The sequence below is a fragment of the Aptenodytes patagonicus genome, chromosome 4 (genome assembly GCF_965638725.1).
Source record: "Aptenodytes patagonicus chromosome 4, bAptPat1.pri.cur, whole genome shotgun sequence".
Lineage (NCBI taxonomy): Eukaryota > Metazoa > Chordata > Aves > Sphenisciformes > Spheniscidae > Aptenodytes > Aptenodytes patagonicus.
Window position 1 is genome coordinate 43,728,493 of NC_134952.1, and position 21,202 is coordinate 43,749,694.

A 21,202-nucleotide genomic window follows, 5' to 3' on the forward strand; every position below is an offset into this window, starting at 1 on the left:
TTCATTGGAAGAGAAATTATGTGATGACACTTTCATATTCCTGGCAGCTGTCAAATGCTAAAGTGGAGGCTTAGGGGATTGGGGTGTTTTCCTTTTTCTGTGTACTGAAAACTAGTATCACTTCCTCTGCCTCTTAGTTTTTAGCTCTGAAGGGGAAGATTACATTTGATTCAGATAACTTTTTTTTTCTCAGTCTCATCCCAATATACTATCCTAACTTGTATGACAGGAATTTGCACGTATGTGTAATTAGTGTTTAAAAAAAAAAAAACAAACCTGCCTCGAAAGTGTATATAGGCAGTCCTGAGGTGAGCTAGCCTACCACTGAGGAAACAGGGCTGTAAACTTCCCGACTTGATCTCTAGCACCCAGCTCCAGCCACAGACGCGTTCGCAATCGAGGGTTACTACGTTCGTTCTCTTCCCGCCTCGTTCCCCCTCAGAGGCTGAGGTGCTCGCTCTGGCGCGGGGCTGACACAGCCTACAGGCTACCGCTGTGCCCCCTCTTCCCGCCCCCTCTAATCCTCCTTCTCTTGCCAGCCAACTCCAGAACAGGCTGGCTCGGGAGCCGATGCGTAGAGGTAAAGCTGCGTATTGCCCTTGCAAAAGCGCTTATTCACCTTACGGCACGGTGTCTGCCTGGGAAGGAAAGGCGCTGCGCCCCTCCACCGCCGTCTCCTCGGGCTGGGGCTCCGTCCCCTCGGCGGGCGGCGGCCGGCCCCCTGCGAGGCCCCCCCCCTTTCTCCCCGAGACACCAGCTGACCTGCTCCCTCCTGGGCTTCTCAGGAGCGGCTACTCCCAGCCCCTCCGGCGGTACCCCTCCCCTCCCCTCCCCCCCCGCGGGTCGCCGGCCGGTGCGCGAGAGGGTGGGCGTGGCCGGCCGGCGCGCGCCGCCGCCTGCGCACGCGCGGAGGCGCGGCGCACGACCTCGGAAGCGGCGGGGAGAGCGGGTGCGATGCGGCCGGCGGGAGCATGACAGGTGGCGGGAAGCGGAGGCCGCGCGGGGCGGCGGGCCCGGCCGGCGAGCAGGTGGCCGTTAGCGGGCGCGCGCGGGACGGGGGCGGGGGGAGGAGCGCTTGTGGGGGGCCGCCGCGCCTGAGGGGGCCGAGCCTGCCATCGGGCCCCGGCCCTGCGCGGGGTCGCGGAGACCCTGGCCTGAGGCATCCCCGGGCCGGGGGGCGAGCTCCGAGGGCCGCGGTCGTGGGGCCGTAGGCCTGAATCGGCGCGGATACCTTGTCGTAGTGCCGGGCCTCTGCCTCCTTGCCCCTCGTTCTGGTTCGCTCCGTAGCTTTGAGGAAAGCCCCCGGGCCCCTCGCTCTCCAGCACAGGAGCCCGTCCCCGGTACCCGGGCTTCTCCCGGCTGACCGCCGCGTTTCAGGTGTGCTGTAAACAGCGGCCGCCCCAGCCTCCTTATCCGCCCGGGGTGCCTGCTGCTAGAAACAAGTACTCGTGGTACGGTTAAGTACCTGATGGCGGCCCACTTAAGAGGTGAAATGTCTGCCTCGTTGTACTGTCCTAACAAGAGAAAAGAAACCTTGCTGGTTTTATTATTATTCTTTTAAAACAGGGGGGTAACGATTCGTATCAATTCTTGGAGCCTTATGTGGGAATGAGGTTGTTGAGGTTACTGCTTTAGTGGTGTGCGTGCTTGAATGGATCATTTCCTAGCCTGTTTCAGTTTTTGTTGCTTTTTTTTTTTTTTTAAAACAACTTAAACTTTAAGCTACTTTTAAAATGCTGTGCTGTAAACTGCACCGGTTCAGATGTTGAATAGTGGAGTAGTTCAGATAGTAGAGACTTGGAGCATTTTTGTTGTGTCATTTAACCAGACATGACAAAATAGTATCCCTACTTCCAAGTGTCTGTAAAACACACGAGTTTCTTGGATGCAAGCTGCTGTGTGATTGGAAATGTTAATTTTAAAATAACATAGAACTTAGATGAAACTCTGGGATTGTTTAGTCCTTTGCTTGATTAACTAATAAAAGTGCTTCTGTTGGTTATATTGACCCATTAATATCAAAGTAGAACTTTGACATTTCATACATGTTTAGCACATCTCAGATAATACACTTTTAAGGGATTCTGTCCAAAATAGATGTTCTAATCGGTATATATACTGCGTTAAGTAACAAGCATGACTTAATGGTCTTAATCATTGTTCCTCCATTAATACAGAAGCTTTGTAAAATCCTGTAGTAGAACTGACAGGAAGCAACTAAATCAACTTTTTTTTTTATCCGCAGTGTGAAAAAAATGGAGATGTCAAGAAGAGAAGGTCAAATCAGGCAGATATCCCCGATAATCTTCGTCAAGAAGCAGAAACATGCTATCGGCTTAGACTGCCTGAAGACTTCTATCAGTTTTGGAAGTTTTGCGAGGAACTAGATCCTGAGAAACCAAGTGGTGGGTTTTTAAATTTTTCTTTTTTCCTTTTCTAACTTTCACTCTCAAAAACAGCCTGAAGGCAGGTAAGCTGGAGGTGGTCAGATGCATTCTAATGCTGCTTCAGTTTTCAGTTAAGATGCAGGATATTTCCATGACTGTAAACAAGAATACTGGACATAATCACAGAAGATGTCAGTACACTTCAAGCTTTCTAAAATGTAATTACTTAAATCATGTAATGCAAAGGGACTAAATGTTGTCTAAATCTGCCTTTCTTGCAAATACATTTAAAATGTTTAGTATGGAACTCAAGTTTCCTCATATCAATTCAGGTTTCAGCTTCCCCCAATTTATTATATAACAGAACGTGGCATCCCTAGGTGCTCTACAAATGACAGTTTCTTTCAGAATCATAGAATAGTTTGGGTTGGAAGGGACCTCTAAAGGTCATCTAGTCCAACTCCCCTGCAATGAGCAGGGACATCTTCAACTAGATCAGGTTGCTCAGAGCCCCGTCCAACCTGACCCTGAATGTTTCCAGGGATGGGGCATCTACCATCTCTCTGGGCAACCTGTTCCAGCGTTTCACCACCCTCATGGTAAAAGATTTCTTCCTTATATCTAGTCTGAATCTACCCTCTTTTAGTTTAAAACCATTATCCCTTGTCCTGTCGCAACAGGCCCTGCTAAAAAGTCTGTCCCCCTCTTTCTTATAGGCCCCCTTTAAGTACTGACAGGCTGCAAGAAGGTGTTCCCAGAGCCTTCTCTTCTCAAGGCTGAACAACCCCAACTCTCTCAGCTTTTCTTCATAGGAGAGGTGTTCCATCCCCCTGATCGTTTTTGTGGCCCTTTTCTGGACCCGCTCCAACAGGTCCATGTCTTTCTTACGCTGAGGGCTCCAGAGCTGGACACAGGACTCCAGGTGGGGTCTCACCAGAGTAGAGTGGCAGACTCACCTCCCTCGACCTGCTGGCCACACTTCTTTTGATGCAGCCCAGGATACAATTGGCCTTCTGGGCTGCGAGCGCACACTGCTGGCTCACGTCCAGCTTTTCATCCACCAGTACCCCCAAGTCCTTCTTGGCAGGGCTGCTCTCAATCCCTTCATCCCCCAGCCTGTATCGATACCAGGGGTTGCCCCGACCCAGGTGCAGGACCTTGCACTTGGCCTTGTTGAACCTCATGAGGTTCACACGGGCCCACTTCTCAAGCTTGTCCAGGTCCCTCTGGATGGCATCCCGTCCCTCTGGCGTGTCGACTGTACCACTCAGCTTGGTGTCGTCTACAAACTTGCTGAGGGTGCACTTGATCCCGCTGCCTATGTCATTGATGAAGATATTAAACAGTACTGGTCCCAATATGGACCCCTGAGGGACACCGCTCATCACTGATCTCCATCTGAACATTGAGCAGTTGACCACTACTTCTTATGAGAAGCGTAATAACCTAACTCTTGAATGAAAGCTATCTGAATAAAAGAATGTCTCAGCTTTCCTTGTCTGGTAAACAGTGTTTGAGTGTTTGGATTTATGGAAGCTTTTGATACCTGAGTGACAGGAACTTCTTGGTTTAGATAATGCACCCACCAGAAAGTAAACCGGTTCATGCTTTGCTTTTCAGATGCACTTGTGTCTAGTGTTGGGCTTACGCTGGTTGGACCATATGATATTCTTGCTGGAAAACACAAAAAAGCAAAATCAACAGATCTGGACTTCAATCTTCATTGGAGATTCTTCTATGATCCCCCAGAATTCCAGACTATACTTGTCGGGGATAGCAAAACACAGTATCACATGGGATATTTCAGGTATTTTATTTAATATATGCTCTTGCTGGACTATAATTATGTGTAGCTTTTTCTCCTCTGTTTTCCACAAGACAGAATTTGAGAACTGTGTGCTATCACCAAACAAGAATCTTTCTCTTCCGTAATAGGATATTAACACATGAGTTGATATCTTTTATTTAAAAAGATCAAAGATATTGGAGTTGAAGACTAGGTTTAGATATTTATTAAACTACCTCTCCCAACCCTCCAGAGCACCTTCACTTATTAATCTTTAAGTTTTGCCATGATACTTAGAAGAAAAAGTCAAGCCTTATCAAATAAAGGGAACGTGTATTCTCTCTGCATGTATTGATACAAGCTCCTTTGAAAGCTGTGCTGTAAGATTTTGGAGCTTTAGATCTAAGGGCGTTTCTTGTTAGGTTTCTGAAGGAGATGGCAGCATGGTGAGGCAAATTAATTTTACTTTGAAGTAGGAGAGGTGGACACAGCTTGCCTATTTGTGTGTACTTTTTCATAAATAGGGATGTGCCAGATGAGCTTCCAGTGTGGGTTGGTGCAAATGAAGCTAAGAAGGGCTGTGTGATTTCACAAGTTGGTGATAACGTCTTTGCCGCAGTCAAGTAAGGTTCATATTTACTTCTATTTATAAAAAGTAGAGTAGAAGAGAAACTATTCATCAGGAGATGCGATGTGGAATAATGCAGTTAACTTTCGTATCTTTCTTTCTCAAGAAATCCTCACTTATTTTCTGCTCCTGCTAGCAAGTTTAATGGTACTCTTAAAAGCCTTAATAGGCTTCTTGATAGTGTTTTCCTTTTACAAGTAAAATAGATAAGTGTTAATTATCTCATTCTTTAAATATATTCGAAGGGATAGGCTCTATAGGAAAAGAAATGCCCACTGGGTGTGTTAAAATACTTTGTAAGTAAAGAAAGGGCATCTCAAACAGTGGTGAAGGAAACCTGAGTATCGTACTAAATGAGTAGCATCTAGCTCTTGTTCTTGCCTACATAAAAGTACATTATTTTTGTATATAATGGGTAACCACAAGAAGTACCATTTCTGAGCTGGGGCAGGATAACTTTTATATGGATATGTAATTCAATATGATTCATGAAGCTTTACATAGTCCTGCATCATGAATGTAAATAACAGATTTCATAAGCTGTCAGTTAAAAATGGAAAGCTCTCTAAGGACAGACGCGTGTCAGTAAGTGAAAGCACACTGAAGAAGAGCTTCTGCAAAAGAACCCTTGTGTAGTGCACAGTTAAACGAGGACATTTGTTCTGAAAGCACCATGGTGAAACTCATAAACATGTATTTATGTGCATGACTTGAATGACAAATAGTGTATACGGCACTGAAGCAGCAAACTGAATTCTTAAGATAGAAAGATGAACAGCTACTGAGTCCAGGAGAATCTTCGACACCTGCAGATTGCATAAACTATATTGTAATGCAAATAGATTTTTTTCTTTCTTGTTGTTCAGAGGCTTGCATTCCCAAGTCTGTGTGTATAAATAAACCCATGACTGCTAATCTTCATTGTAAGATTTGGAGGTTTAGTGATTAGGCGGCTATTCACTTGTTTGTTTTCTGTTAAGCTCTTTTAAGATGTGTTTCTTCTGTTTGCAGATTATTTTTGTCAAAAAAACTTAAGGAAGTGACTGATAAAAAGAAAAACGCTATTTTGAAAGACATAGATGAAAAACTAACGAGAACAGCAAAAGAACTGGGTTATTCTCTGGAACAAAAAACCATGAAGATGAAACAGAGAGATAAGAAAGTATGACATTCCTGATCCACTGGAGAGAACTAAGTTCTGTTAAACTTTTTTTCATTTACTTGCTTGTTTGTGGTGGGTTTTTTTTTTTTTCTCTAGTCAGTAAAGATGCTTCATTTAGGAATTTCCAGAGCTAATCAGCTCTCTCTATAGAACTTCAGGAGAGGGAAGATTAATACAAGTGTGTTCCAAATAATAGGATTAAATCAAAACACTTCACTCTTGTAAACTGTAGCTTGGCATTCAACTACAGAAAAAAAAAAAACAAACCCAAACCAAAACAGTAAGGGAAATAGCCTAAAAGCAAAAACAAATGGGGAGCATGGAGAAAACTGTTTCAAAGTGAAGATTCATGTAAGCAGTTGCGTTGGATCTATTGGAAACGGGAACGTTAAGGATGATAGTAATAGAGGACTAGTAATAGATGTTTTTCACAGACCTATCAGAAATAATTATGGTAGGGGTGACTAAGCAAATGTAGTACAGTGCTACACAAGTGACTACAAGGATTCCTAGATTTCAGAACTTGGCTGAAATGGAGTTTCCAGTTATTTTAAACTTCAGTACTTAAAAGTAACTGCTATATACTTTAAAACTAAGTTGATGTCCTGGAGCCTGGACACTATATGAGGTTTGACCAGCAGCAGTCAGGTGTTAATGTTGCTCAGTGAGGTGAGTGGTTTTACGTCACAGTATTGACTTAGGGTGCTATATTCAATTTCCTGTCTCTTTATTTAGGTGGTGACCAAAGCATTTCATGGAGCAGGCCTAGTTGTTCCGGTAGACAAAAACGATGTCGGATACAGAGAACTTCCCGAAACAAATGGTAAATATCTCGTTTATTATATTCTTCTGCTTTATTTAAGTAAACAACCTTCAGTCACACAGCTACTCTGCAAAAACCAAACTGCTTTTGTATTTCCTACTTGAAGAATATAAGCGGTGGGAGTAAAAGGCAGAAGTCTTAACCATCACACTTGAGCTTGAAGTATTTTCTTTAAGTGAACCGGATGAGAATCGATGAAACATGCTAAATCTGAAATAACAACTCCGGAAGCAGTAGTTTAGATGGCCCTCTCTTTTGTATTGGCACAGCCATGCAGGAAGTAGATCCAAAGAACTGATCTGCTTTCAGGGATTTGTGGGTTTATTTCTTATCGCTCCTCTCCTCCCAGTGTTCTAACCAGAATCAACTCCTTGATGCAAGTTCCCCACACAAATGCTTGTCTCTATATGGGGAACTGAGACGGATGGGCACGGGGCAAGAATGAGCAGCAAAGGAGAGGGGGAAGCTTTTTCACCAGCACCTCAGGGTGTGCCCACTTAGTCTTCACATAAGCGTGACACACGGGTATGTTTTTGCTACAGACTACTTGTGTGTAGCATTAAATTTCTTTATTTAAACATCTAAATATTTCTGCTTTTGTTTTTTGCAGCTAATCTTAAAAAAATTTGTAAGGCCATTGTTGATGCTCCTACTGATGATGAGCGATTGAAGGCCTTTGCACCCATTCAAGAAATGCTCACCTTTGTTCAGTTTGCTAATGATGAATGTGACTATGGAATGGGATATGAGCTGGGTATGGACCTGTTTTGCTATGGATCACATGTGAGTACTGCAACAGTCATACTTCACAAAATTATGCATTATTTTATGCATGGACTGGGAGTTGTTCTGTGTCGTAGATCTTTATTCCCCACTCTATTGCATAATTATCCCTAGGAATCACGAAAGTCTACAAGAATATTCTTAATTTGTGAAGGCTGTTAAAAAGTCACACTTAGGACACCAGTCTATGTTGAATTTAAAATTGCTTGTATGAAAGCGCAATCCTGCAATCCAGAAGCATTTAAACAGCACGTAACTGTTGTGATTTGGTGTGTATAATACAAGGCGCTGTCATTAGGCTCCTAAAAATGCAGAATGTCTGATCCAGATATACCGAACAGCTGTAGCCCCCTATCCCCAACTACTTGTATGGGTGTGAGCACTCATGTGCACCTGGATCAAGAAACAGACCGATGTTTGCAGTAACCCCAGCAACAAAAAAAAATTGGAACCTAAGTCAGTTGCCTACCTACACTGCCTGTATGGCTGTGTAAAAGACCTCCCACCAGCTAGCTGCATCTCTTAAGCTTCTAGTATCTCTCTCCCTCTGGTTCTGTATTAACAAAGAATGTCATAAATAAGCCGATTGACTTACTAGCACTTAATCACATGTAAAGATTCTACTTAACACTTTTTGTTCTGTATTAGCCACTGCCCCACTGATGAAAAGGGTCATGTCTGTAATAAATCTATGGCTAGGAAACAACATATAAAGAAGCTTCAACGTAAGTGTAATATGAACGGATGGTTACAGAAACACCCATGTGAAGTAGTTTTAGTAAAAACAGTATTGGAGAAGGGGCGCTCCAAAGCATCGTGTGGATGCAATACTAAACGTAGGCCCAGAAAAGTTGTGCTAAACTCGAGTTAAAATATTTAGCCACTGAAATGAAGGAAAATTCACTGCTCTGTCCATACGCTGTTAAATTACTAATGTGTTTCTTAGGTGTCCTGCCCTGCTCTTGTCGGTTCCCTACAGCATCTGAGAATGTGTTGTATTTTCCTCTGATATCCTGCTTATTTAGGACCCTTCCTTCAGTGACTATGCTGCTTCAGCTGCTTAAGTCCTTCCTACATCTGGAAGGGCTGTGAAGGAAACGCTTACTTCCAGCTGACTGTGTAGGTGGGGGCGAACCCCCATCTTTCATGCTTTGTGCTTCTCAGCACATGAGATGAACCACCGACCAAACCAGTGCAATGAATAATTATGTTTTCACAGCATTGTGACATGGCCTGATACCTATCTTATGCAGCAGTTTGAAACAGCTGTAATTTTGCAGCTGTTTTCTGAAAATAGAAACCTTACTTCATTTTCTAGTTTAGTAAACAGAAAGGAAAAACAAAGGCTTCACACACAAATAACACCCCGGTTTGGTCCCAGCGTTTTTTGCCTGTCTGTAGATGCTTAGAGCTGCTTTCCGGTTCCGACTAGTGCTCTGCGTACAGAGCCAGAAGAAACACTGACACTTGGGCTGTAGCCTGAGACACAGAAAATGACTTAAACCTCTTCCCCTTCATAGGAGAGGTATAACGGGCTTACATGTACAGTAAAGATAACAAATACTAAATATGCTCCGATTTTTGTACATGTGAATCACTTCAATGGTTACTCTTGGCACCTGTGATCCCCACGGGCTGTGGAGTGTGACAGGACATGGGACTCCAGCCGCAGGCTGGGCAACCCCACACCTTAACAATAGTTACCATCATCTCTTGCATTGTGAAAAACAGATTTCCGTCTGTCGCTGCCGGGGCTCAGGTACCCCAGCCTGACCTTGCTGTGGCTGTTACAGGCGTACGTGCTCAGGCCTTTCGGGGCGGCTGAAGAAAGCTGCTCAAATACGGCAGAGCCCAGAGGTCGGGCTGCTCTGGCTGTATAAACGAAGCCACTGACCCCCCAGGGCTGCTCTCGTTTTCCCTCTCGCCCGCAGTACTTCCACAAGACGGTGGGCCAGCTGCTGCCCCTGGCTTACACCCTGCTGAAGAGGAACCGCTTCGCCGAGATCATCGAGTCGCACTTGGCCAACCGGCGGGAGGAGAAGGTGGACCAGCTGGCGCCCTGAGCCGGGCAGCGGGGCCCCCAAGGTGGGCGGCAGCAGGGCGGGCGTCCCTGCGTTCCCGGGCGCGGGGTTTTCTCCCTGTTTCTGTGTCTGTGTGTGTGTCTGCACCCCGTGGGGGTCTCCCCCGCGCTCAGTAAAGCTTTTCTAAGGGCGGCGGCGTCTCCGCGTGCTGGCTGCTCCCACCCAACCGGCGGGGGGCGGGGCGTGCCCGCTGCGCCTGCGCCGGGGCGGCGGCAGGGAGGGGGGTGGGAGTCACGTGCCGCTGGGGCGGCAACCGGCGGGCGGGGGCGGGGCTGGAGCCGGCCGCCCCGCCAGCGCTGCGCCGGCGGTGGGCCAAAGCCGCCGCGGCGGCCGGTCGCGGCGCTGCCGCCTTCCGAAGAGCGCCGGAACCCCTGAAGGAGGGCAGGGGACTTCAGGCGTGCGCTCCGAAACGTGGCTGGGAGCAGCGCGGCCGGCGGCCTCCGGTCAGCGCTGGATCCGTCCGTCAGTGCCAGGTCACCGTGCTTCCCCTGCTGCCGGTACTTGCTGGCTATGCCTGCAGCTCAAGCTTCAGCACAGGAAAAGCTGAAGTACCGCCTTTGGGTTGCTCTCCGTTCTGTACTCCTCTATTCCTCAGCCTAAAGCTAAACCTAGACCGTTAGTGTTACCGTGCTACTTACTGTAACGAAGCACGAAAAGGGCAGGTCACTATTTTACATTTCTTAGAGAAGTGTAGGCATTGGGGAAGTGATTCAATAATGGACTTGTTTAGTGTAGCTCAACTGCAACCAGCTTCTTACTTACACCTACCAAACTCCCGTGTCCTTGCTCTTGGTGATTTTTGCTGGCATTGTGTGTTTCTTCAGTTCTGTCCCACCACATAGATAAAAAATCCAGTTACAGCAGCTTTCCCTTTTGCTTTGTAACAAAGCACTACCTCTGGTCTCAGTCTTCTGCAGCTGGCTGAATTAACAGGAAACAAATAGGGTTAAAAACCAGCTAACCTACATTATGAGATAAATTAGAAATTCCACTGCATTTGCTACCTTATTAGTCAGATGAAGTCAGTCCCTGTTTTCACTAATCTGGACTTTCAAAAATAGAATTGAAGTGATTTTGTCCAAGATGCAACTTGTTTTCCAGTTCATAGGTCCACCGCTCTATTTTGTTGTTAGAGTTTTGTTCTCGGGCAACTGCTTGAAATAGCAGTCCAGAAACTAATGGAAAATCACATTTTCTCTTACTCAACGGGCCTGCCATTGAACAGTGACTCAACTTCTATTGTAGCAGTTCTCGTCACTGCTAATGACGACAGTACTGCTAAGGAAGATTATAGGCCACTAGCAACATGCTCAAATCTCAAAGTTGTCCCCACTTTTTAGCAAGTGATTATACTTCCCAAGGTCCCTTCCAGCATGAACTAATTCACGATGTAAGTAAGTCAGAGTGCTTCAAAAGTGTATCTATCTTGAGTTTTTAAATCAAAAAGGTATTTTCGGTTCTCAGAATAGCATGCCACATCTACTTTTGTAAATTTGACAATCCCACCCCTTTCAATCAGCATATAAATGTTCCACTTATTCAAACATAAGCACAAGTATAGAGGGGACTTTTTCACGGGACCAGAATTTTATGTTTTACACACAAAAAAGAGGTACTTTATGGAAAATTCAGTCTCATTCCTCCTTGCTTTTTAGGTTCCAAGCAGAGGAGACCTTCATATTAATGCCCTGTAAATCATACAAGTAACAAAAAAGTATTCACCTTTCACATTGTTATTTAAATATGAACTTAAATCTGCAAAATAAATACAAAAATCAACACAAATACTGTTTGTGAAAACAATGAGAAAACATGACAGAACAATGAATGGTCATACAGAAGTTTTTAATGTTTGATTAAATCATCACAGTAACCAGAATTTTTACTGTAATGATATGCAGCTCTACCACACTATTATAAATAAAAACATTAAGATCAATATTAAATACAGCTCTAGGCAACATCACAGATTAACAAAGAATGCATTCTTCATGAACCAGTAACTGAATGTTTTTAAAAAAAAAAAAAAAAGCTGATGCTTTCCCCCTCCCATCCACCACTTTTTTTTTTTTTCAAATTCGTAAGTTGAGTAAGGCGCTGGAAGTTTTACGTTAGAAAATTTCTGTTGCACAGCACAGGCACGCATACTTCATTATCAAACTTCTTAACGTATGTTTACCAGAAGACATCTTAAATGTCAACAGGGAAAGCTTAGCAGGTAAGAAGAGCAAGCAGAGATGCACAATTCATATGCAGCGCTCGGGATCCATACTGAAATTATAAAACACAGCAGGGGTGTGACCTGTATTTTAATTCACAGTACAGTCTGTAGAATTAGGTGCAAGTTAATACAGTACACGCAGCAGTGTTTTATGAGAACATCAGAAATGGCAGAGGTTTCCAACCGATGTAAAGCAATTTTTATACGTGTAGTGCATTTATATTCTTCCACTGTAGAAAGAAATTAGACACCAGAAATCAGCATCACAGACAACTTCCAGAGCTGCCTTCTATAAATGGGCCAAATCCTGCTCTTTGTAAAGTTTATCTTCTGTAAAGATTCTTCAGGTTTACGCAACGTAACAGAACAAATTTTGAAACACTAGCACTGACTTCACATGGAAGAGTACAGCTAGCTGCTGCAACACTCCCGTGTTAACACAGCCCTGTTGTTGTTGCCTGTTTCAGTTCCAAACCTGTTTTTAATACAGGGGCTGATCACCGTGAGCCTACTGGCACCTTTCACTTTCTACTGGTTCCAGCTGCTGCAAGATATGAGGTGATGAGATGTAGATGGCAGTTTTATACTCAGAAAAATCAGTAAAAATTCAGCAGGCATTATTTTGGAGCTTGCCAGAAGTACCAGAACTTCATTTTAGTATGTTATTGTACTTAAGATAAAATCATACCGAGTACTTTGCAAATAAAGATGTTTGAGGTAACTGTGATGAATGCCTTAGAGATACCTAGGATTATTATTTTAGACTTTTACCAGTTATATTTTCGCAGTCTTGTGGGCATAATTGTTAAAAGAAGGACATTTTATCTAACCCCATATTATAAAGCATGATTTTTGTCAGCCAGATTTCTTAATTTTTTTCCTCCCAACTTTAGGCTTATAGCATATTGCCTTTTTTCCTCTGCATGCGTTTGTGGTGGTTTGATAAAATGAATATGAAACAAGCTAATCTAGTGACTGGAAGGAAGAAAGTAAAGAAGTCAGGGATCTGTCAGTTCACCTGCTAGCGTGTGTGTTGCCGCTGAATTTTAAAGTCCTGCCAAAGTTTCAAGTACTGGATTCGATTCTGCCCCGCTGCTCATCTTCTGTGGCTACGTATCAGTTACACCTCTATATGCTTGGGGGGGGGGAACAGTCAAAAGCAATCTAATAATTACAGTTGCTTTCTTCCTATTATTTTTAAAACCCTGCAGTTTTTTTAAATAAAATTTTAATATTACTGTTCCAGTTATCTGCTAGTAAAGGAAAAAGGAAATCTCAAGGTAACGGCAGTGAAAGTTACATTTGAAAATGCTCTTAGATGGATGTTGGATCACAAAGAAACCATTTTGTTTAAACCCTTCATCTAGTTGTAAACATTTGCTAATCCTCCATTACTTGCAGAGGATTATGAATTATTCTATAAAATCACATTAAAAAGGTAATTAGTTATGTGAGATATTAACTGATTCATATTTAATAGATTTTTTTAATCCATACAAATATAAATAAAGAATGGTAAAACTTCAAGAAAAATAATATACATTTAGTGCAAGTTATGAGTTAGATTTCTTCCTACCATGTCAGCAGTGGAACGTCTTTTGTGGAGAAGAAAAAATAAAAATGACCGTTCTCAAATTTTACAGGGGGGGAAAAAAAGATCTCCAGTGTTGTAGCATGCAGTTTTTACCAGATACACGTATACAGAATTGTTCCAGCTCTTAACTAGTAGAATAGCAGTATTTTTCCTTATACTGCACAACATTGGTATATATCGTAGTGTTTTCAATAATACAAAAAATTGCATAAGACCAGGTCGCATTATTGATACTTTCTGCAGCAAAAACAGTCTTTTTCTTTGAAACGCTAGTTTCATCTGGTTTTAATTTTTCTCATATCACGACAGCAGATGGGTTGAAAGAAGTCTCGCATGGTTCCTGCAAGGCGTTTATTACCGGTTCAGTCTGTTTTTGTCGCAGTGGATCTGTACTGCCCCAAGCATTTCATGATGTACAAACTTACACATTTAATGGCACAAGAAAAACCTCCCTTCTTGCGATCAAACCTCAGTAACTCACAGTACATCTCAATATGAGAAACAACTGCTTCAAAAGGGCACACCAATTTTAAAGAGGCTTTGTTACGGCTCAGGAGAGAGAGAGAAATAAAGCTCTTCTGGAATGTAGAAAGGTGACGTGAAATAATTATACGTTTCGCGAGTTAACACAACAGTTTTCAATGGTAAAAAGGGCAAGACCTTTCAGTCTCCGTAAGATGGCTCAATTCGGAATGATCCCTCCAGAAACAGGGACTAATAACACATCTCTTCAATGCTGAAGTACCAGGCTGGGGCTGGAGAATTGCGCCACCTCGCACGGCTCACCCACTGCACTATCATGGCAGACCTGACGTCTCGGGACGCATCCAGTGCAGGACAGCAGCTCTCCCTTCCCACGCTCCCATCAGCCTTCCTCCTCGCCACATACTCCCCCAGACCAACTCCTGATTTCCAGCAGCACTGTTACGCAAAAACCCAGCTATCGTCTCTGATTTTAGGAGCATCCCCCAGACTAAAGTGTTGTGCTATTCAACAAATGAACCTCCTCTTCCGTTTCCTCTCTCTCCTCAGCTATGGGTTTCAGTTGAACATTATTGAGGCGGGGTCTTGGTTTGCCGTCTGGGCCATATGACGGAGGATATCTTTTTTTGTTATAATGCCAAGGAGGCGCCTGGAAAGGATAAATGGAAGATCGATATTAATCCAAGCAGGAAAATAATAAAGCAGAACAAATCTGTAGCCAAGTCCTTTTTGTTGACAGGAATAGAGCAAAAGTAAACAGCTGATTTTCTTATTTAAACAAAAACATTTTATTATCAAAATACTGAGGAACCACCAGTTTGTTAAAAGACAGCAATGCTGAGACACCATAGCAGATGGTCTCTGACAGCTGTAGTCCGTTTTAATGAAATACAAGTAATACAAGTAGAGCCCATGACAATTTTTATTTAACTTTTGGTTTCTACAAAAATGAGATTTTGATTAGCGTATGCCAACAAAAAAGTAACAAAGAGGGACAAAGAAAAAAGAGGTATGAAAAAGAAGTGATATTGATCCCGTTTTGTAAGGGAGGCACGTTCCAACCTAGCCATCAGAAGTGACGTACCGCTTGATGGCCCAAAATCCTAATAGCAAATCAAACTCCCCTCCATTTTTAAATCGTAAGGATCCTTCCAGTCTGACGCACTGGCTCAGGCTGAACATTATTCATAGGAGCACACTCTATTAGCCATGAAACTTTTGTAAAATAAACAATAGTTTTTTGATTTTGGAGGTCACAGCTTTAGAAAACAAACTGTGAATAATGCAAGAACATTTTCATTTTCCAATTTAGATACTGTGTTCTTATGACAAGGTCTTCATGGCTTTTAAAATTATAACTCTGCAAAATATCAAAAAGGGTGAGACTGTCCAAAAGGATAATATCACAGGAGAAGCAAAGAGCAGAATGAATGAGCTGCTGCCCTTGTTATTCTGGTTAGTACATTTCGTTTTGTCTTATTAAAGGACGCATGAAATACTTGTGAAATATGAGCATAAAATGAGAACGTAGTTAGCATGTTTTGCACGTAAGCAGCTAAACTCGGTGGGTAGATTTAGTAGAGATGTAACTAGCAACCCATGTCCAAATTAAGCCAAAGTCTACCGTCTATCCAAGGTTAGTTCACAACATCATGGTTAAAACAGTATCTAGATTCTGAAGTCAACAGTCAACATAGTAGCGTGCCACGTAATGGCTTAGGATATCACTGAACGTTTTGTAAAGGAGTACATCAACTGCTGTAGGTAACAGCAGCAGAATCACAGGACTTTACTCAATATAAGAGTACTTTTAAAAAATCATGTTGATAAAGGGGGATTACAGGGAAGATCTAATGCTGTGATACATTAAAAACATGCTTGGCTTTGCTTCTCAAAAGTCATGATACTTACTTTGCTATTTAACAGCTATTTAAAGCTGTCAAGATCAGAAAAAGAAATTTGCATATACAAAGATCTGAATTTGCATTAGGAGGGGAAAAAGTATTCCTAGCTGCGTGCTCTCCCACCTGGGGAAATCAGCAGATCAACTAGAAGGATCTATGTGATCTCAAGAACAAAAATACCAGAAAGTCTATTGTTTACTTCCTTTTAATGTTGTGACTAACAGTATGTCCATATTAACAGCTTAATTTCTACAAAAGGATTTTGCAAATGTTGTTTTATGTTTTAACACAAATTTTTAGCATATGATGATTTCATTGTTCAGCCGATGTCATAAAAGCCCTGAACAGTTCACAAGTTTCATGCTTCCTGACTTCTAATGTGTCTAATTATGAGATCTGATATATCTAATCACCAAGGGTTCGACGTGCTGCTTTAGTTGCTCGAGATGCTCTAATATGTTCTTCTTTGTGATGATCCCCAAGACAATCCTGAAACAGATCATGTTATGCTAATAACTGTGTGTGAAATCAAATTAAAAAAAAAAAGTTCTAATCATAATGAGAAAGGATTAGAGTAGAGCAAAACTAAAAAAAAAAAAAAAAAAAAAAAAAAAAAAGGTTGCAGGAAAGCTGATGAGCTAATTAAATGAAAAATGATTGCAAAGTCAGTACCCTTTCCCAGACATTGCCTTTTTTCTTTTTCTCCCAAAATGCTGAACACAATTGGGTCTTGAACCACCCCAGAGCAGTATGTTTCTCATATCAAGTACACGTCAGGGAAGCATACTTCATCCCTTCTCCCCAAATTCACGTCTCTTCAGGTTTTAGAGGCACTGAAACTAGAATCTACTTTATTTCCTTTGTTTCATAGTTATTTCTCCTCACACGTACAGATCATTATTCATGTTTTAACAAGCCACAGTAGACGAACAAAGTAATAACTGTGTAAAGTCATAGCAATTGAGGTTTGAAGCTGCACTATAGAGCAGGGTTATCTGGTGTCCCTAGAAACAGACATATTCAGACAAATTTCTCATTTGTGACAGTATAAATCAAAAGCAACTTCCTGAAATGGACATTCTGGTACAAATTAGGAAGAGTGAGACTCAGTCTTAACGTATCTTTATGTTTGTCATCAGCACCAATTTCTGCACAGTTCCTATTCCAATCTGGATTGGAACCAGTAAGTTGATGTGTGTCTTTATGTGGGTATATTCAATTTGCAGGAAATTTGCCAAAATCTAGATTAGTCCTTGATGCCATGTGGCTATATGTCATAGCTAAATACCACTAGTACGAGTATTTACTATCTGATCTTGTTGTAATGGACAGCGTACTCATGGAATATCACAAGTTTGTAAATTGAATTAGGACAACAAATATGAATGTCCGAAAACAGTGAATTACTAAAGCCATCTATACTTGCTGCTACTTTATCATAAAATAGTTAAAAAATTACAGTAGACTTCAACATAGCTTTGCACAATTAAGCTTTCTTTAGAGCCGGTTTTAACATCAATGTCAATGTTTGAGCACTCAACCACAACAGAAACAAATAAAAAAAAAATCATAGTAAATATTCTTCATTGAAGTTTTATCAATTCAAATTTCCCTCCCCAAAACAAGAATAATTGCATGCCTGCACTGATGACTACATGTCAGATCATGATGTCCTTTCTCCATCAGAGAAAGGTTTTTTAAGTCATTTATGTTTCTGGAAACATCTACTCGCCATTCAATACAGGGATGCACTGAAGAGAAAAAAGCAGAACATTTAAAATAAATGTTTTAAAATAAATCTGAAAAAATAAACTTGGAAACCAATGCGATATTTAAATATTTGCCACTCATAGCAGCAGTCCTTTTGCCCACAGCGAAACAAAGTAAGTCCCACCCATTTCAGGTTTCTTGGGTTTTGTTCCATGGACACTGATCCTAAATGATGCAGATGAGCAGACAATGTTTCACTCCCCATGTGCCTTAAAAGAAGTGCTAAAGAGAAAGCAGGATACTATGGTAGGAGCTGCAATGTTGTGTGTCAAGTGTTTAACGCAAGAGATACAAGAAAGCAGAATGTTAAAGGAACAGCTACACAGAAAAGGATCATGTAAAAAAAGGAGCAGTTTAGATAGGCAATTATAATGAACATTTATGTTTCCATGCCTAGGGCTGATTTATTTAGTGGGTAATCACATGGCAACTCCCTATAGTCTCATTTACAAACATTCTAAATCTTAAAATTACTTTCTTGAAATATTTTAAAAGTATAGAAACAAAGGTTGCAGATTGAAGTTCCAGAACTAGTAGCAGTTTTATTTAGTAGTTAGTATTCCAAAATCAAGAGCTTGGTGGTAATCGCCATCAGTAAACTCCGGAAGAGGAGATACTGACTGGATCATTTTCTCCCTTACTTTTTATGAACCCAGATATTTGTAGATGTTCAATAGCTGATACACTGCACATTGCCAGAACACATATAAGAATGAGGAAATACAGGCCTTGGACTGTGTACCACACAAGACTAAATTTCTGCGAGACAAGTTGTGTCTCCTCCACATGCAAGTTGCGCACGCAAAATTTGCTGAATGAAAGCTGATTTTTAAAAGAACATCTTAAAATGACTGAAATCACCTGCCTGCTCACTTGGAATACAAGGGAGGACTAAGAATTTAAGAGAGGTGCCACAGCACAGCACCTTCTTAACGAACAGTTGGGGTCCTTGGTTGCAGTACCAAACTTACGGGTTCAAATACCACGATCCTGGAATATATCCTGGTTCAAATACTCTGATCCTGGAAGTGAAAATTACTGTATCTAACAAAATGAACAGCATTGCTGCCGCTTTACTCACCCATTGTGTGTTACAAGGCACTGCCTCAGACCCAGCTTCCGGAAAATATCCACCACTATTTCCATGGGTGTGTGGTCTGTCACGGTGAAAGGGCTCATATCAAGTATGCTTCTAAGCTTCAAAGGTCGAGGGCTTTCTGCTGGAAGCGATGGGGTATGCTGGGCAAAACAGACCCTGGAACTGCCAACAATCCCTTCCTGCTTCTTTCTAGCACTTTCTTTAAGAAAAAGAGGGGAGGGGGGAAACAGCAGAGGAGGAAGAATTTACATTCTTGGAGTAAGATAATTTAGTGCAACAGACAGATCAATCAACACTACCAGGCTCTGATGTTATTCTCTAGATGCTGATATCCTGATATATGCTATTTTGATGTGTCTCCATAGCCACTGCCTTTTCCTTAAGAAGTGTTTGTGCAGGAATCGCAAAAGCCATCTACCATACAGCTTTAGCCATTCTTTGGCTACTACCTTTCTCACTCCATAAATAACTTTTATTTACTATAAAGAGGTGGAAAGACTTAAAAACTAACGTACAGGAAGCACATAGACGGCTGCTGAAAAAACTGTCAAGGGGAAAGCCAATCTCAACTGACAGCTCCCCTGTCATGATTCCAATGGCTGTAATTATTGGTGGTTTGAAACCAAAGAACGTGTTTCTGATCGCTCTGAAAATGTCTTCTTGTTTATAATGAATTTATTTAGCTTTGTGTGAACTGGATCCTCTTCCTTTTCATGTCTTCATCACCTTGGTGACATCAGCATCCCTCCCTGCACCCTGAACTATTTCACACAACTGACTCTCTAAAGGCAGCCAAAACCCAAGACTAAGCAACTTGCACTGTGCAATCTCAGCAGCTGAAATGAGTCTTACCCGTGAAAGCATATTATTAGAAGAGTGTTCTGCTATTCCCCCATTTACTCTTAAGCGAATGCAAACTTAAAACAGTATCATGTCTATAATAATTTCCAAGTTTTGGACATTCCGATACATCCTACATAGTGTAGTACCATAGTATACACAGTATTAAGACCACAGGCGAAAGTTTTACTGAAGTAAAAAGTGTTGTGTTCACAAAACATTTTTTTAAAAAGGTTCAGGAGACTTTTGTGTCTCTTTCTCAAGTGTCATAGTTAGAGAGATACTTGTCAATGTACAATCTTATGAATTACGAAAAAAACCCCCACAGTAGTTTAAGATGCAGCTTCCATCACTGATTTCATGCACCAAATGTTACAGTTTTGTAACATTTTCTTACATAATAATGATTTTTTCCTTTGGTTATGGTATTATCCTCAAAATCCACAGAATTTTTCTTGCCAGTGCACAAAACGTTGTCACAAGTATCACACAAGTTCTAACACTCGCCCAGAGAAAGACGGCCCAAACAGGGCTTGCGTGCTCATGTGCCCAGGGCCAAATTTCCCATTACACAAACAAATTGAAACACAGAAACCTAAAATAATTACTACTTCACTTCTCTCTTCATAATACAATCTTAGTTGTTATAACAACAGTAAATAACATACTGTCAGAGAAGTACAATATACATTTAAATTTAAAAATTACTTGGATAGTAATTCTCACAGAATCCTGCTGTTCTAAAATAAGAATTACTCAATTTTGAAGAAGAATGTTAATGTAGCGTCACTTGAGGAAAACAGATACTAGCAAAACCCTCAAAACAAAAATACGGGGCTAGATGACATTTTGGCCTGCTTCAGTATGACAACTCTTGTTTCTATAACAGAGAGATTAACATTTTCTCCATTTCAGAGCCTGCTATTGAAGATAATCATATACTTCAATAAAGGAACAGACAGCCTGTGCAAGGCATCCAAACCTGAAATAAGTCTAGACACACACAGAGTAAATTCTGTTTTAAGCTATAAAATCATTTAAATTGGCATATATAATCATGCAATACTGGAAGATAATTACCTATTGCAATAGTTAAATCTCTTCTTAGAGCAAAGCCCACTAGTCTCTGCGATTCTTTTGACATAATAACAGGAAAACCATTATAGCTGGTTTCATTGATCAAGTTTTCTATGTCTTCGACTGTCATATTATCTTGCGTCAGAACTGCTAAAGGTGGATCGCTTCTTCGAGGTCTCATAACATCAGCAGCCAGTGTTGTGTGAGTAAATTCTTCCTTTGCATCCAAGAAAGGGTATCCGTTCAGTCGGATGTGTGCCTCATAGATGCCTTCCCTACCAAAGGCATCTCCTACCCACTTACTGGTCATGACTGCAGCCATTAGGGGCACAATATATTCCAGCCCTCCTGTTAGCTCAAAGACAATAACTACCAGGGACACAGTCATCCTTGTCACGCCACCTGCAAGAAAAACGGTAGCCGGTAACATTCTAGTATCAGATAACAATGGATTTAGAATTTCCTGCCTTCCTGTTGAGAACTACAAACATAACTTTGCCATTAAAGGTCATCTGACAAACATCATTCTGTATAATGCAAACAGAAGCAGACAGGAAAAATGAA

The 21,202-nt window shown here is 41.8% G+C and overlaps 2 protein-coding genes across 7 annotated transcripts in view; one reads left to right on the plus strand and one right to left on the minus strand.

Annotated features, from left to right (window-relative positions):
• Positions 1-938: 938 nt before the first annotated feature.
• Positions 939-11,397, plus strand: HPF1 (histone PARylation factor 1). 2 transcript variants are annotated; one of them, XM_076336530.1, is made up of 9 exons: positions 939-1,028; positions 2,246-2,405; positions 4,008-4,194; positions 4,698-4,796; positions 5,813-5,963; positions 6,699-6,786; positions 7,397-7,569; positions 9,501-9,654; positions 11,306-11,397. In XM_076336530.1, the coding sequence occupies exons 1-8, from the start codon at positions 972-974 to the stop codon at positions 9,630-9,632; spliced, it is 1,047 nt and encodes a 348-aa protein (XP_076192645.1). In that variant the 5' UTR covers positions 939-971; the 3' UTR covers positions 9,633-9,654; positions 11,306-11,397. The 2 variants fall into 2 exon arrangements, with proteins under 2 accessions (XP_076192645.1, XP_076192644.1); XM_076336529.1 differs by lacking the exon at positions 11,306-11,397 and having other exon boundaries at positions 9,501-9,782.
• Positions 11,398-11,478: 81 nt separating this feature from the next.
• The window catches only part of CLCN3 (chloride voltage-gated channel 3), a 73,703-nt gene continuing 63,979 nt past the window's right edge, over positions 11,479-21,202 (minus strand). For 3 of the 5 annotated variants that reach the window (XM_076336523.1, XM_076336527.1, XM_076336524.1), the window contains 4 exons: positions 20,642-21,040; positions 18,704-18,920; positions 16,266-16,341; positions 11,479-14,597 (listed from right to left, as the gene is read on the minus strand). In XM_076336523.1, the coding sequence (XP_076192638.1) occupies positions 14,439-14,597; positions 16,266-16,341; positions 18,704-18,920; positions 20,642-21,040 (851 nt within the window). In that variant the 3' untranslated portion in view covers positions 11,479-14,438. The remainder of the gene's footprint in view (positions 14,598-16,265; positions 16,342-18,703; positions 18,921-20,641; positions 21,041-21,202) is intronic. The other 2 variants (XM_076336525.1, XM_076336528.1) reach the window with 1 other exon arrangement.

Excerpts from the sequence above, each read along its gene's own strand:
- HPF1 (XM_076336530.1), top strand. The coding sequence starts at position 972 with ATGACAGGTGGCGGGAAGCGGAGGCCGCGCGGGGCGGCGGGCCCGGCC. Across the intron at positions 2,406-4,007 it reads AGATCCTGAGAAACCAAGTG|ATGCACTTGTGTCTAGTGTT; the intron begins GTGGGTTTTTAA and ends TTTGCTTTTCAG. Across the intron at positions 4,195-4,697 it reads TATCACATGGGATATTTCAG|GGATGTGCCAGATGAGCTTC; the intron begins GTATTTTATTTA and ends TTTCATAAATAG.